The 14946-nt window shown below is 42.7% G+C and overlaps 1 protein-coding gene across 4 annotated transcripts in view; it reads left to right on the top strand.

Moving 5' to 3' along the window:
• sv2bb (synaptic vesicle glycoprotein 2Bb) overlaps positions 1 to 14364 on the top strand; it is a 40144-nt gene extending 25780 nt beyond the window's left edge. For 2 of the 4 annotated variants that reach the window (XM_021568291.2, XM_021568282.2), the window contains exons 2-13: positions 2911 to 3623; positions 7244 to 7424; positions 8485 to 8636; positions 9096 to 9229; positions 9432 to 9521; positions 9651 to 9764; positions 9873 to 9961; positions 10162 to 10326; positions 10795 to 10928; positions 11248 to 11448; positions 11783 to 11942; positions 12115 to 14364. In XM_021568291.2, the coding sequence (XP_021423966.1) occupies positions 3161 to 3623; positions 7244 to 7424; positions 8485 to 8636; positions 9096 to 9229; positions 9432 to 9521; positions 9651 to 9764; positions 9873 to 9961; positions 10162 to 10326; positions 10795 to 10928; positions 11248 to 11448; positions 11783 to 11942; positions 12115 to 12298 (2067 nt within the window). In that variant the 5' untranslated portion in view covers positions 2911 to 3160 and the 3' untranslated portion in view covers positions 12299 to 14364. Of the gene's footprint in view, positions 1 to 2910; positions 3624 to 7243; positions 7425 to 8306; positions 8352 to 8484; positions 8637 to 9095; positions 9230 to 9431; positions 9522 to 9650; positions 9765 to 9872; positions 9962 to 10161; positions 10327 to 10794; positions 10929 to 11247; positions 11449 to 11782; positions 11943 to 12114 lie in introns of those variants that run through there. The other 2 variants (XR_002469192.2, XM_036953023.1) reach the window with 2 other exon arrangements.
• The last annotated feature ends 582 nt before the right edge of the window (positions 14365 to 14946 follow it).

Raw genomic sequence — 14946 nt, 5'->3', positions numbered from 1 at the left:
CTCGTTGTACTGGTGAATTGGAAAACAGAGCATAGGTTAATACTTCCTTCTCTCTCTCTCTGTCCCACTCTGTTCTGCCTCAGTAAGGAGCTCGTTGTGTCTCTGGGTTCTCAGAGTACAGGGTATCAGGTGGAGTTGGTAAACATGCTGAAAGTGATTCCCTCCCTGAGCCAAGTCTATATGGACGCTATCTGTGACCTTCACTTGTCTTAGTCAACATATAAAAAGTGGCACTGGAGCAGGTTCAGCAGATTTCAGGCACGGTCATGGCTTTCAGGAGGGGACAAAAGTGCTGCATTTTCACACTTTATGAAGGGAAATAGATGATAATGTCAGGGTTATTGAAATGCAGGTCTTATTAAGGTCTGCAGAGTTGCTGGTTTTCAGTTCTACCTGATAGACATACTGTAGAGTACAGTACCATCCAATGGTAAGATATATTTTATTTAGCAGACACTTGACTTGCATCCGTTTTACACATGGGTGGCCCCAGGAATCGTACCCACAACCCTGGCAGTGCAAGCACCATGCGATACCAACTGGGCCATGCAGGACCGCTGTATCTGTCCATTAAGAACCTAGCGGGACAGGAGGAAAACCAGCATAGCTGCAGAACTTCAAGGCCCGTATTGTATGCTTTTAATAGTCTTGCCTCTTCAATATGAAATAAAAAACGACATGTGTACTGTACCGTTGTGAATCCATCTCAACAACTCTAGCTGATTGTGTTGCATTCTTTAATCTAAACATAGACGGACAAACAACATCATTCTGAGAGCTATGGAATTAGGCAGGGGGAACAGCTGCTTTGAAATGTATTACAAATTGATTTTACTCAGACACACATCTTCAAACTGGATCGCAGTGGGACCAATGCCTTGGGGAGCCGTGCATTACTGATACCATACCTTGTGGCATATTCACAGTCTTCTTCCCCTGACCCCTTATTCTATTCACTCAGGGTGATTGTGTCACACAAGACAACCTTCCAGTCTGTCACAGGTATTGCTTTGCTCTGTTGGAATGAAGCCTGTTCTCATTCAAATTACCATGAATTTCATCTTTGTAGTGAAAAGGCCCTTGGTAAGAGCTGTGTGTAGAACAGAAGTACTGTACTTGGCGAGGGAAGGCTGCCGAGGAGGAGTCTTGGGAAGACGTATGGCTGAAGGCAGGCAGGCAGGCTGGGTGTGAATGAGGTTGGGAGGCGTTAATGAGATGCCGGAGAGTAGGACAGAGATCCTGGAGAGTTACACACACACATGCACACACTAGCACCTGGCTTGGCTGCATACCTCCTGGGTCTCCGTGTTTGTTTAATGAATCCAAGAACATGCTAATGTCCCTCACAGTGTCTCTCTTTACACCATGATTAAAATTAGAATGTTAATTAAAGTTTAGTCCCTCGTATACAGATGTAGAATCTTAATTTGATCACTCTTTTGTTGCTGAGAATTTTCCAGCATAGGAAACAGGACATGCAAACTTGTAGTGTATTCAAGGTTTAAAAAGGCTTCTAAAGTTAGTCATTTCCACTTTAAAATGTCAGACTTGATTTGCCCTAACAAAAAATGTATCAATTATAACCCACATAATAGTTCACATTGCCTGTTGCTACAAGATTATTTTCCTGCTGTAAAAAACTGGCTCAAATTAAGATCCTACATTGGTGTGATCATTGGTGTGATCATGTCCAACATAATGTAGGCTATTACATCCTCAAAGGTTGGCTGATATAGAATATTTAGAGGAATAAGGAATAACTAAACATTGGGATTATTCTCAGTGAGACACGTGATTTCTAATGGATTAACGATTAAACTATGATACCCATGTAACTCCACTTCCTCGACAGCAGCCACAGTGTGTGGTGACACAATGGTAGTAAGTGATGGAGAGGAGGGGGTGTAGTTGAGGCATCCAGAGAGCCAGTAGAGACTAGTGACAGCCAGCCAGCATTAACCCGGGCGAGACAAATCTCATTTGCAGCATTACCAGGCTCTTTGTTGTGTGAGAGGGCCGAAGAAAAGGCTTACTTGTGAATGTGACAGCGTGGCTTCCCTCCCTTACCACACTCAGGCTGTAGAGATGTAAAGAGAACTGTTATGGGGTGGATTAGTGGGGGAGATTTGTTTGACTGGTCATGTCATTATCAGAGTTGTCAAAGACGTGAAACTGCTTCATCTGAAATGGAACAATAGAAAAAAGAAGACAAAATAAAAATAAAATAATTACCCTTCAAATTGTATTGTTTGCTCGGGAAAAGAGTTGATAGAGAATTACCTAGATGTGATCTATAGGTTTTGAGGTTTAAACTAGAATCTAGATTTCAATCTGCACAAATTAACTACAAGTAGTGCAGAATTTATTTGGCAAGTGATTCGTATCCAAGAAATAAGAAAAATATGTTTTTTACGCTCAATAATTACACAATTATACGTCTCATTGGGTATGGTGTGTGTTAATATTGATGTCTACTATATTCCATTTGTGTTGTAGTGTGAGCTGAATCTGAGAGGGTATGACATTATACATCAAGGCTATGGCCTAAGGTAGCATATTACTACAGACATGTTTAGGTAGCAGTAGGAATTCTCTAAGGAACCTATTAAAATGGATAATTTCAAGGAATTCATTTATCATGCCAGTGAACCTCCGGTGACATTTTCATGCAATCTGAAACTGCATCCAGCTGTTTCAGAATTGAGTGCATTAGAACTGGGAAAAGGCCCTACAGTAGATAGAGGCAGTAGATCCCAATGATCTACAGTATGTCTAGTTTCAGCTCCCAGTCAAATCTATACAAAATGGATGAAACATTCCCAAGTGTTCTGAGTAAATCAACAGAGTATTGATTTTGTTATCAATCATAAGAAATATGAATAGCATAACTGAATAAACTTTCTCTTTCAGGTTCAGCATGAGGCCTTGTGAAGAACTGAACAGGCAAAAACCACTATTGTTCCAATACAGGTACTGCTAAAAAGACAACCTCCTCAGAACAGGAACAAGAAACATCTACAGCATAGCACCTGGAATACAAGAACACACACGGAGCAAAGCACCAGAACAAGGTGTCCAGGAGTATGCCAGTCTAGTCCAGAATCATCTGAAGGATTTCACTGCAACAGTGCTGACTTGGCTGTAGCGTCTCAGCGGCATCATGGCTGACCCTTACCAGAACAACGTGTACCACCAAGGAGGAGGTGACCCCTACGGCACCTACGGAGAGGGAGGAGACCAGGGGGGCTACGGTTACCAGGGTGAGTCCTACCCTCAGGAGGAGGACGCAGCCAGCGATGCCACGGAGGGCCATGATGACGAGGACCAGATGTACGAGGGGGAGTACCAGGGGATCCCCCACCCTGACGAGGTGAAGGCGGCCCAGAGAGCAGCGAGGGCCAAGGCCAGGCAGGCTCAGGCAGGGGCCACGGAGCTGGAGGAGCTGGCTGAGCAGTATGAGGACATCATGGAGGACTGTGGGCATGGACGGTTCCAGTGGACCCTGTTTATAGTGCTGGGTCTGGCCCTCATGGCTGATGGGGTGGAGTGCTTTGTGGTGGGATTCGTGCTGCCCAGCGCGGAGAAGGACATGTGCTTATCCAATGGAGAGAAAGGCATGCTAGGTGAGTCATGGCTAAATGCCATTACTTGTTAGAAGACATACTAACACGTTTACAATGTCTGGGTCAACAGATTCCAGCCAATAGCAGCCTGGCAATCAATACTAGCCAGGAGGTACTTAAGTACTCCGTAAATTAGAAATGCTCTCAAATTAGCTAATGGCACAGTCGATTTCAAGATTAATCTGCTTGCTTGTCATGCACTACTGGACGTCAATATATTCCTGCTTAGTGAAGCAGGTGGGAAATTTATGATCCGTATCCCCACAGCAAATAACACATTATTTTTGGCAACCGGAACGGGTCTGCGGCACGCCACCAATCACACTGATTGAGACCATGCAGCATTTTGCAGGTCCATGTCTGAGGGAAATGGGTCCTCTTTCCATTCCACTTTAACAACAGCAGCTAGCTAAATAAGCACGTCAGATGAGTTCACAACATTTCTGAACGGTTCTTCTCAGAGACTGACGTAGAATATTTGAACACAAAGAAGGGCATTCAAATGTTCAAGGTTTTCTACTCAAAGGCTTGATAAATGTCCGCCTATCTAAAAGAAATGGCCTCTCTAAAATAACTGGCGGAGATAAATCAAACTAGACACGGGAAAATAAGGTTGAGAATAGGACGTCTTTGAAGAGTGGGACACATTGTTCTAGTGCAGTGGTGAATTAGTAATTCAGAGTTAACAACGCGAGACAAGTCCTTCACTTTGAAGCCTGTGGGTGGAAGCTGTCCAAGGAGACAAATATCTGGGATGAGAGGGCAGTTTTCTTTCTCCCTCTCTCCAGCCAGCAGCCTCCTCCCAGCGGCCACAAGCAGGCTGTACTGAAAGTACTGAGTCAGCAGGTAGCTGAGGAGAGGAGATCGATAGCTACTCTACTGACCTTGCGTCTGGGATACGTACTGTTCGCCTGCTGCTTCACTTTCCTTCGGCTAACTTATGCTGCAGCAATCACAATCACAATCACAATCAACTTTTATTCACTGCACTGTACATTTTGCAGCCCTCACATCTCAGACTGACTGACATGCCCGAAGTAATGGCACTTCGGGTATAAATAATGTTTTGAATTGAATTAAATTGAATAGGTATGGTGGTGTCAGGGTACTTTTAGGTACTCGGAGGCAACAGGGTATGCTTGATCACAGTGGAACATCTCATGTAGCCTCTCCTTTCAAAAGGAATAAGATATCAGACGTTCTGTTTTAGTGTGGCATGAATGCTGCTCTTTACAGTAATTTCATCTACAAATTTACAGAATGCACTCTGGTTTTTCCTCAAGCGTTGATATTTTCACTCCTTAACTATAAGCAATCAGCTTCAATGGGACTGAAATATGATCTGCCTCTAATCCACACTTTCACTGTGATCACCACAGCATACATTTTGACTCAATGGGTGGAAGCTGAGTGGCAGCAGTGTCACTATCCTTCGGGGAGAGGAGGTTGGGGGATTGGTCGTCTTCTCCTTATCCGGTGATGGGCGGGCCTTACCTCTCACACCAGTCATCACCCACACCCCCCATGGCAGTGCCATCTGCAGTGACATCGTGGCCCAGAGCGTGATACCAGGCTTTGGCGCTAGGCACATTAATACATTTAGTTATTTTGGGAAGATTCCTCCCCAGTGATAGATGGGTATGGTTGATAGGCTACATGTAAGCTGAGGGAAGCTTTAGGCGTAAATATACAGTACAGTGCATAGAAAAGTGTCACAGAAAAGTACTGGAAGGGTCACATACGTTATAGGTACTTATCTGGGGCTTAAATAGTCTTTATCTGAAAATACAGTACTTGCTTGCTGAGGCACAAACACAGCCAACTACAGGATTCTATCAAATGTCAGCATTTACTTGAACTAAAAGAAAATTATACTTGATGCAGGCTTTCATTATGTGCTAAAAATACTTGTTCCAGCCAAGCTTTGCAAGATGGACAAAGGTACACATTAAACAGTATGTTCTAAAAAGAGACACCCCACTGAGAAGTAAAAACACAAAAAAATCATTATGACATCTAAATAGCATACCTGTTACCATTGTTAAGGCTTTACAAAAGACCACTCAAAGCTGTTAAATTTGACCAAAAACACTTAGTCTGTTGTTACCTTAGAAACACGGTTTTACCTCTCTGACCTAGCCCTAGAGAGAGTAAGAATGCAGAGTACAAAAAAATGGGTATAAACATGTACAATTATTCCAATAAATGTTTGTGTTTGTCTTTGAGTGTGTCCAATTAAACATGTTTTTTATTACACTAATTATTTCACTAATGAGAGATTTCTCAATACTGTCCATAGGACAGTGTCCTGCATTTTGGCCGGGGTAGGCCGTCATCTCTCAGGAGAGATGGACAAGCCTGCCCCACGGTGGACAACATCAAAGTGTCACCAATGCCCAGCTATCACGATGTGCTGGGGCTACTGGGGCTCTTTTAGTAGTTGAGCAATTCAAGAACAACTTTGTATATTGTATGTTTCCTAAAATACAACGCTGCAATCCATAACAACACAACCAGAATGTAGGGTCACAACCAGAATGTAGGGTCACAACCAGAATGTATGGTCACAACCAGAATGTATGGTCACAACCAGACAACCAGAATGTAGGGTCACAAACAGAATGTATGGTCACAACCAGAATGTATGGTCACAACCAGAATGTAGGGTCACAACCAGAATGTATGGTCACAACCAGAATGTAGGGTCACAAACAGAATGTATGGTCACAACCAGAATGTAGGGTCACAACCAGAATGTATGGTCACAACCAGAATGTATGGTCACAACCAGAATGTAGGGTCACAACCAGAATGTATGGTCACAACCAGAATGTATGGTCACAACCAGAATGTAGAGTGTACAAACAGAATGTAGGGTCACAAACAGAATGTATGGTCACAACCAGAATGTATGGTCACAACCAGAATGTAGGGTCACAACCAGAATGTATGGTCACAACCAGAATGTAGGGTCACAAACAGAATGTATGGTCACAACCAGAATGTATGGTCACAACCAGAATGTATGGTCACAACCAGAATGTAGGGTCACAAACAGAATGTAGGGTCACAACCAGAATGTAGGGTCACAACCAGAATGTATGGTCACAACCAGAATGTATGGTCACAACCAGAATGTATGGTCACAACCAGAATGTAGGGTCACAAACAGAATGTATGGTCACAACCAGAATGTATGGTCACAACCAGAATGTATGGTCACAACCAGAATGTATGGTCACAACCAGAATGTATGGTCACAACCAGAATGTAGGGTCACAACCAGAATGTAGGGTCACAACCAGAATGTATGGTCACAACCAGAATGTATGGTCACAACCAGAATGTATGGTCACAACCAGAATGTATGGTCACAACCAGAATGTATGGTCACAACCAGAATGTAGGGTCACAACCAGACTGTATGGTCACAACCAGACTGCATGGTCACAACCAGACTGTATGGTCACAACCAGACTGTATGGTCATCTCAACAGTGTGTTGAGTGGAATCTGCCTTCCATTTTATTCACAGAGTTCATATCACTAGATACATGTCTGCTAATGAACTGTAGCTGTGCTGGCCTCTGACTGTGTCTTGCCTCTCTCTCTCGCCTACAGGTTTGATAGTGTTCCTGGGCATGATGGTTGGGGCGTTCATCTGGGGTGGAATGGCAGACAAACTGGGCCGCCGGAAGTGTCTGATCTGGGCCCTCACCGTCAACTGTGTCTTCGCCTTCCTATCCTCCTTCGCCCAGGGATACGGCTTCTTCCTCTTCTTTAGGCTCTTCTCTGGCATCGGGTAAGAAAGAGAAATTGGAAACAAGGGATGAATTGCTACTCAAAGGTATTTGGGTTGTAACTAGGATTGGGGCTTAACCTGAACATGATCCTCTCCACCTGATAAAATGTTGACAATGTTACGTATGTGTCGCACGACGCGATGCTTACACAGCACGACGCGATGCTTACACAGCTTCTAAAGAACTACAACAAACATGAAATAGTTACTGCAGGACAACACATTCAGAGCCTTCCTCCTCCTACAACAACGCAGCACTGTGCTGTCTCAGAATAGCGTTGTTCCACAGGGATGTAAGCCTATGCATACTGGCTCCAGAATCAGGTCAAAGCTACAGTACGCAAAAACATTGTGTTGTGTAAAAAGAAAGGCTCAGCTGCAAGAGCATGGTGTATTAGTTCCGTGTGTATCCATGTATGTTTGGATATTTGTGGAAGCTCAAACTACTGACAAAAATCTGCAAAAAAATACTATTCTCCTTTATGTCTCCTGCTCCAAAAATATATTTCAGTACCAGTAATTTACTCTCTAGGTTTGCATTGAAATACATCTCAGTGCAGTCCACAATGTGATTTTCCTGTGTTTTATATTTCCACACTATGAGTTTGTAATAATACTGTGAAAGTGTAAAAATGATCATAATGCCCTTTTAGTGTAAGAGCTGTTTGACAAGACTGCTTGAAATTTCAGCCTGTTTTGGTGGGATGGAGTTCTGGCCTGTCTAGTGACAGGCAGTAAATTACTTAACAGACCAATAAGAAAGAGAGTTCCAAACCTCTCTGCCAATAAAAGCTTTTTCAGTTGTCCCCTCCCACTCAGACCATTCCCAGACAGTCCTAGCTAAATTCTTGCTCGAGAAATTGCTCTTTGCTAAGAAGCCATTTTTCTTTATTTTTGACCATTTTAATTGAAAACAATCACAGTAAGGTAATTCATTGTTACCCCAAAAAACGGCTGCGTTGGACCTTGAAATAAAGATAATACTTGCAAGATTACACATCTGTTGTGTAGTCTACAATCTCGGTGAGTTCCTATACTAATCCTGTGTTTCTCCCTTCAGCATCGGAGGCTCTGTCCCCATAGTCTACTCCTACTTCTCAGAGTTCCTGCAGATGGATAAGAGAGGGGAGCACCTGAGCTGGCTGTGTATGTTCTGGATGGTGGGGGGCATCTACGCCTCCTTCACTGCCTGGGGCATCATCCCTCGCTACGGTATAGTACACACTAAGCACTCAACAGGAAACTCTTACTATGACCTGGGATCAATATTATCTCGCTGACATAAGCAAGTTTAGCTACAGTGGTCCGTGTCCAGGATGTTGTGTAAATGTAACCAAATTATATAGCATATGTATTGAGTTCATTAACTGGCTGATTAATTTTTTAAAGATATTAGTCTGTAAACGCACAGTAAAATATATTTCAGTACCAGTAATTTACTCTCTAGGTTTGCATTGAAATACATCTCAGTGCAGTCCACAATGTGATTTTCCTATAATACTGTGAAATAATACTGTGAAAGTGTGAAAATGATCATAAAGCCCTTTTAGTATATCTTACTGTGATTGTTTTCTAGACACATTGAGAGATTTGGTTGTGTTGTGTTCCAGGCTCTTGAGTCTAGACGTAGAGAATTAATAAGGATTATGTTGTGGCTGTGTTGTGTTCCAGGCTGGGGCTTCAGCATGGGGACAGAGTTCCAGTTCCACGGCTGGAGGGTGTTTGTGCTGGTCTGTGCCCTGCCTGCCATCACCTCCCTGGTGGGGCTCATGTTCATGCCTGAGAGCCCCAGGTTCCTCCTGGAAGTAAGATCTGTTTTCTCCAACTAAAAGATTGTTCACAGATGAACAGTTCAGGAACGTTATACTCTGGGTTTAACCTATTGTGTCGATAATTTTTTTTTTTTGTCGAACACTGATTTTGTTGAATAAAACAAAACTGATCGATAAAAAGAGTGAGGACTACTATCCTGAGGTTTCACTCAGAGTATGTGGTTGTCTTTGTTAGAATGCCAAACATGACGAGGCCTGGATGATCTTGAAGAATGTCCATGACACCAACTGGAGGGCTAAGGGCCAGCCTGAGAAGGTCTTCCAGGTGAGTGGCGATACGACAACAGTTTGACAATAAATAACACGCCCTTGAAGGGCTGCTTTGCCGTTTCTCAGCATCACAGAATATCATGAAACCTAACTAGGGGAGTGACCATCATTTCATTCCCGTCAGGTGACCCACATCAAGGCTCCGAAGACCAATGAGGATGAGTTCATTGAGATCCAGAGTGCCACAGGGACGGCTATACAGCGATGGGCCGTTCGAACCCTCACTCTGTGCAAACTGGTAGGCCCCAAAATGTCCTGAAAACAAACGTGTTACCTAATGAGACCAACATTAACAGTAACAGGCTATTAGTAGGTGACGTGTCACTATGCCATGTTTTCATTGCAGATACTGAGGAATGTTGCTTCTCTCTTGGGACCTGAGCTGAGACTGAGTACGCTGTTCATGGCCATCATCTGGTTCACCATGGCCTTCAGGTAAATATATGTACAATATATGCGATGCCAAAGAGGTAAGAGTGTATATATAGTGTGTGCAGCTGATTGTAAATATATCAAGACTGTATCACAAATGGCACCCAATCAGGAAGCAAAAATACTGTATGTGTATTCTAACGTTGGTTGTCAATGTTCCTTTTTACATTGGTCCAATATCTCTTGTTACCATTGTGTTTCAGTTACTATGGACTGGGTGTGTGGTTCCCTGACATGATCAAATACCTGCAGCAAGAGGAGTATGAGTCCAAAGTCAAGGTGTTCCATAGAGAGAGAGTTGAACGCTTCCACTTCAACTTCTCCCTGGAGAATCAGATCCACAGAGAGGGAGAATACATCAATGACAAGTATGGCACCTCTATCGCCCCCTTCTGGGCCTTCTCATTACCATGTGTAGTAATATTACAGTCATTTCATTATCATGTCTCTTTAATATGGCAATGTAACATATCATTCTATCTAAGTATGGTGCCCAGGGGCGCAACTTTGGTTTTAGAAGTGGGGTGGACATAATTATAATAATATATTTATTTTATTTTATTTTTTCTGCATGGTCCTAAAGCACACCATTGCCTCCATTTGTATCACATTCCAATTATAAAACTGGGGGGGGGACAAAAAAGCATGTCTGAATGTGGGGCCCCATCCCCAGTGAAAGTTGCGCTCCTGATGGCGTGTATAATTTCTTTCAAAATTCGACTGACAATTTTGGAGAGGGATAGTGCTGTCTGCCATTCTAGCATGTAACCATTAGTTAGCTGTGTGCCACTTGGTCAAAAAGTCAGGAATCATGCTTTTGTGTTCCATCCCTTTAGGTTCATCAACATAGAGATGAAGTCTGTAAAGTTTGAGGATTCACTGTTTGAAGATTGTTATTTTGAGGACATCAAGTCCACTGAAACTATGTTTGAGAACTGCACCATCAGATCCACCGTCTTCTATAACACAGGTGGGAGCCGCTGGAGGTGTTACAGTAGGCCAACCAATGCATCACATTGTTGACAAGTTTAACCCTTTGGAAAGTTTCCAAAAGCAAAAAAGGTTAAACGGAGATTGAACTTTTGCAATAATCAGGTCCTGCTCAATATGAATGAAACATTGTGACCATACAGTGTCTAATGCATGCCAGCATCATCAATTACTATTGCTATGTTTCACTGTAAAACGACAGTACATATTGACCAATGGACTAAGAATTGCAAAACCATGCATGTTGCTCCGTGTATACTATTTATGTATTATCAATGCCATTGTCACATTTCCTCCAGACCTGTATGAGGAGAAGTTCATAGACTGTAAGCTGGAGAACACCACGTTCCTCCACAACAAGAGGGGCTGTCACCTGGACATCGACGAGGAGAACGACGTGCTCATCTACCTGGTCAGCTTCCTGGGGTCCCTGGCTGTTCTGCCCGGCAACATCATATCAGCTCTGTTCATGGAGAAGATAGGCAGGGTCAAAATCATAGGTGAGTAGGTCTGCATTGGACAAAGTACAATGGTAAAAGCTTCCTTTCATTTGAGCTGTATTAGCTCTTACAATGGACAGGTAGGACAAGTGCAGATACTGTGTAGAGCAGCAGCTCAGCTATTGCTCCCCTGGGATTCTGCTCTGCAATTGTCAGATGAGAAAGGTGTTATGAAGTTATATCTATGGGTGTGAGCCTTGAAATATGATCAAGGAACATTGAAGTGTGAATGAATCGTACCGCACACCTCACGGCTACATCACCCTCTGCACACGACGTGCCACTGAGCTAAGCGACATTCTACCGTGAACCCGCTCTTCTCCTCTCTCTGCAGGCCTCTCCATGCTAATCTCAGCTGGGTGCACCTTCTTCCTGTTCCTAAGCTTCAGTCAGGCGGCCATCATAGCCTGGCAGTGTCTGTTCTGTGGGGTCAGCGTGGCAGCATGGAACGGCATCGAGGTCATCACAGTGGAACTCTACCCAGCCTCCAAAAGGTACTGTACAGCAATTTCTTAGATTAGGCCTATTGGATATATAGCTAGATTATTCTATATCGTATAATTGATTTTTATACTCTTAGAACTACGTATGTCAACCCATTATCAGAAAGTTATAAAGTTAGTTTCCTGTGGTTACTTAACCTGTGTCCCTAACCTCCTCCCACAGAGCCACAGCGTTTGGGGTGTTGAATGCCCTGTGTAAACTGGCTGCTATCCTGGGTAGCTCCATCTTTGCCTCCTTTGTGGGGGTCACCAAAGTCGTCCCCATTCTCCTCTCCTGCGCTGCTCTGGTGTGCGGAGGCCTGGTTGCCCTCAAGCTACCCGAGACCCGGGAGAAGATCCTCCAGTGAGGTGGTCATACTGGCCAAAAGGTCAAAGGTGCCAGGAGCAACCTTTACAGGTGGAGTTACTCTGAGAGACACACAGGCATTAAGCAAGATTGGCTGTGACCAACAGGAATTGACAGGAGTTTTTTCCAGCAACATATTGAGAACCTTTAAAAACATGCAGTATGCTTCATTGTCTGTTCTGTCTCACCAGTTATGATGTGTTTGGAGTGAAATTCTTTAAAATCTACTCCGTATATAAATTATTCTTGGGACCAAATTGACATTTTCTCTAATTCAATCGCTTATTTATCAGTCTATGAATCCTAATTTGCCCTACTAATGTATGATACTGTACATCTGAGACGAGATGAAAAATCTGAACATGTATAAACCTCGACGGCGTCTTTGGTAACCAGAAACAGATTTCTGGTCGTGGAAATCTTTCCCCAGTGCCATTTTGAATTCACATACTGTTGTTTTGTTCTGCCAGAATTACGTTTTTTTATTTTTTATCTTGGCCCTGCCTCAATGAATAGCTCTCAACTCATACCCTCTACTTTCTCGCCAAAATGTAAACTCTGTAGACTGTAGCACTCCCTCCCTGTTTTTGTCTTGTGTTACAATCAACCTACGGTATGGAGTCGGGGGAACAGCAAATATCCTTCACCACATCTGTACTGTATTTTTGAATTTCTAACTTTAGTTGAGTGTTAAGAAGTTATAGTCCATCAGTAGGTCGCCACAAGAGAAACAACATAGAACTGCAATTTACTGCAGGATTTGACCGTTCCATTCTAATATTATTTTCCTGATGAATATGCCCTTGGAAACCACGATAAATCGATTTCTTTTGTCGACTTTTGTGGTCCAACTTCACAATTGAATCTTACTAGCAACTTAATTTAGCAAACTGTTTGGTCCATGAGTGTGTTTGTGCTTGCTTGTAAATGTTATCAGTTTCAGCCTCCACGTTACTGCACATGATGCTCTTGGCTGTGCTTTATTTGTGTTGTCTATGCGACGACATCTTTCGTTTTTCTGTTTTAAGTGGTACCACATAGAAATATGAAGGAAAATGTATTTTACAATATGTGGGGGAAATGCTCTTATTGTATTGGGGATGGGGGATTCACTGAAGCACACCGTGCTGTTACTGATAACTGTCGACTGAGTTGCATGTGGGTGTGTGGGTGTTATCTACCTACCAGGTAATGTTTCTGTGTCTTTTTCATGTGTTGTTCAAAAAGCAAGTCGTCTGAATGATGTTTGCTGTCTGTGTCAATGTAAATAACTGACTGGATTGTAGCCTGTACCGGCTTGAATTAACAATCACTTTAGTTAGTTTAAGCATTCATAAGCTGTTTCTTGTCAAGTATTGAGGAGCCAATTGCATTTATTTTCCAATACAAAACAATACTTTTGCCAATTATTTCTGTCATACTAACAATCAAACAGTTACATGCTTTGCTGTTGAAACACTATTTTACATTTGACTATCGTTATTGTATCTACACTATATTCACACAATAACGTAAGACATTTTTAAATAGAGAAAGTTACAAAGAAAGAATGAAGGTGATATTGAATTATCCTTCTTCAAAGTGTAGCTTTGGTTTCCTTTAGCTAGTCTATCGAGCACTTGTACCATCCTCCGGAGGTAGACACAATCACATTATTGCCGATACATGATGTAGTAATTAATACTTGTTATATCTCTCTTGAAAACATACACGGAGCTGTTATCAACTGAGCTGCAGGAAGTTATCCGCCTTACCTGAATGCTGCGGTTCTGTCGAGTCGTAAGGTACACAGTGTTTTCAATAAAAACCTGGTTTCTTTCTCAAGCACATGTTTGAACTGCATCACCGCGGTTATCAAGGGATCGGCTTATGAATACAGTTCTTGGGCGGTTTGTTTTTCTGATTTAGTTTGTGTGTCCGTCATTGTAAAACAGAAAAAGCCATGCGTTGTTCTTTGATTTTTCTATTTTGATCTCAAAATATTGTATGTCACGGTAAAAGACATTCATTTCACATACATGTTTTGTTTTGTGACTGTGAAAAAAAATAAAAACCAATCTATCAGTGTACTGTGAGCGATGTCTGGTTTCTACTTGGCATCAGCGCTGTAATATGCCACTCGGTGATAGACAGACCTGGTTGGTTCAGGTTTCTCCAGTGATATGAAAGGTGTAAAACACGAGCATGAGGAACTACACAACTCTCATAACGCATTCATTCTGAGTTGGAAACATGCTCTCTTTACGCTTGGTTGAGATGTTTCGAGTCAGACATAGAACCCATTCAGGGCTTCCCGTCATTTCACCTGTTTTGAGTGGGGGGACATTGGAGGCGTGGGGGATGGTCCTCAACAGAGAGCATTGAAGGGGGGGGGGGGGGGGTAGATTTGTGGGTGGTGATGTTTACTCTACCAGAGGTGTGAAACAACTCACTTCCCCAGGGACAACATCAGGACACTGGGTCCAATACAAGAGTAAAAATGGGAGCTGTGGATATTTATAGGTAGGGCAGGACAGAATACTAACAGTGAATCAATCATATTCCTTGGTTTGCATATTGTATGAGGAATTGTAAACAATTATACAGGACATAATAGAGGTTCACTGCTATACAAATATGAATCTGGTGAAAATCCATCACAGCTCTTCT

Source organism: Oncorhynchus mykiss, chromosome 2 (assembly GCF_013265735.2).
Source record: "Oncorhynchus mykiss isolate Arlee chromosome 2, USDA_OmykA_1.1, whole genome shotgun sequence".
In the NCBI taxonomy this organism is placed as follows: Eukaryota; Metazoa; Chordata; class Actinopteri; order Salmoniformes; family Salmonidae; genus Oncorhynchus; species Oncorhynchus mykiss.
Note: the sequence above shows the minus strand (reverse complement) of the source record. Positions and strands in the feature narration are given on the sequence as shown.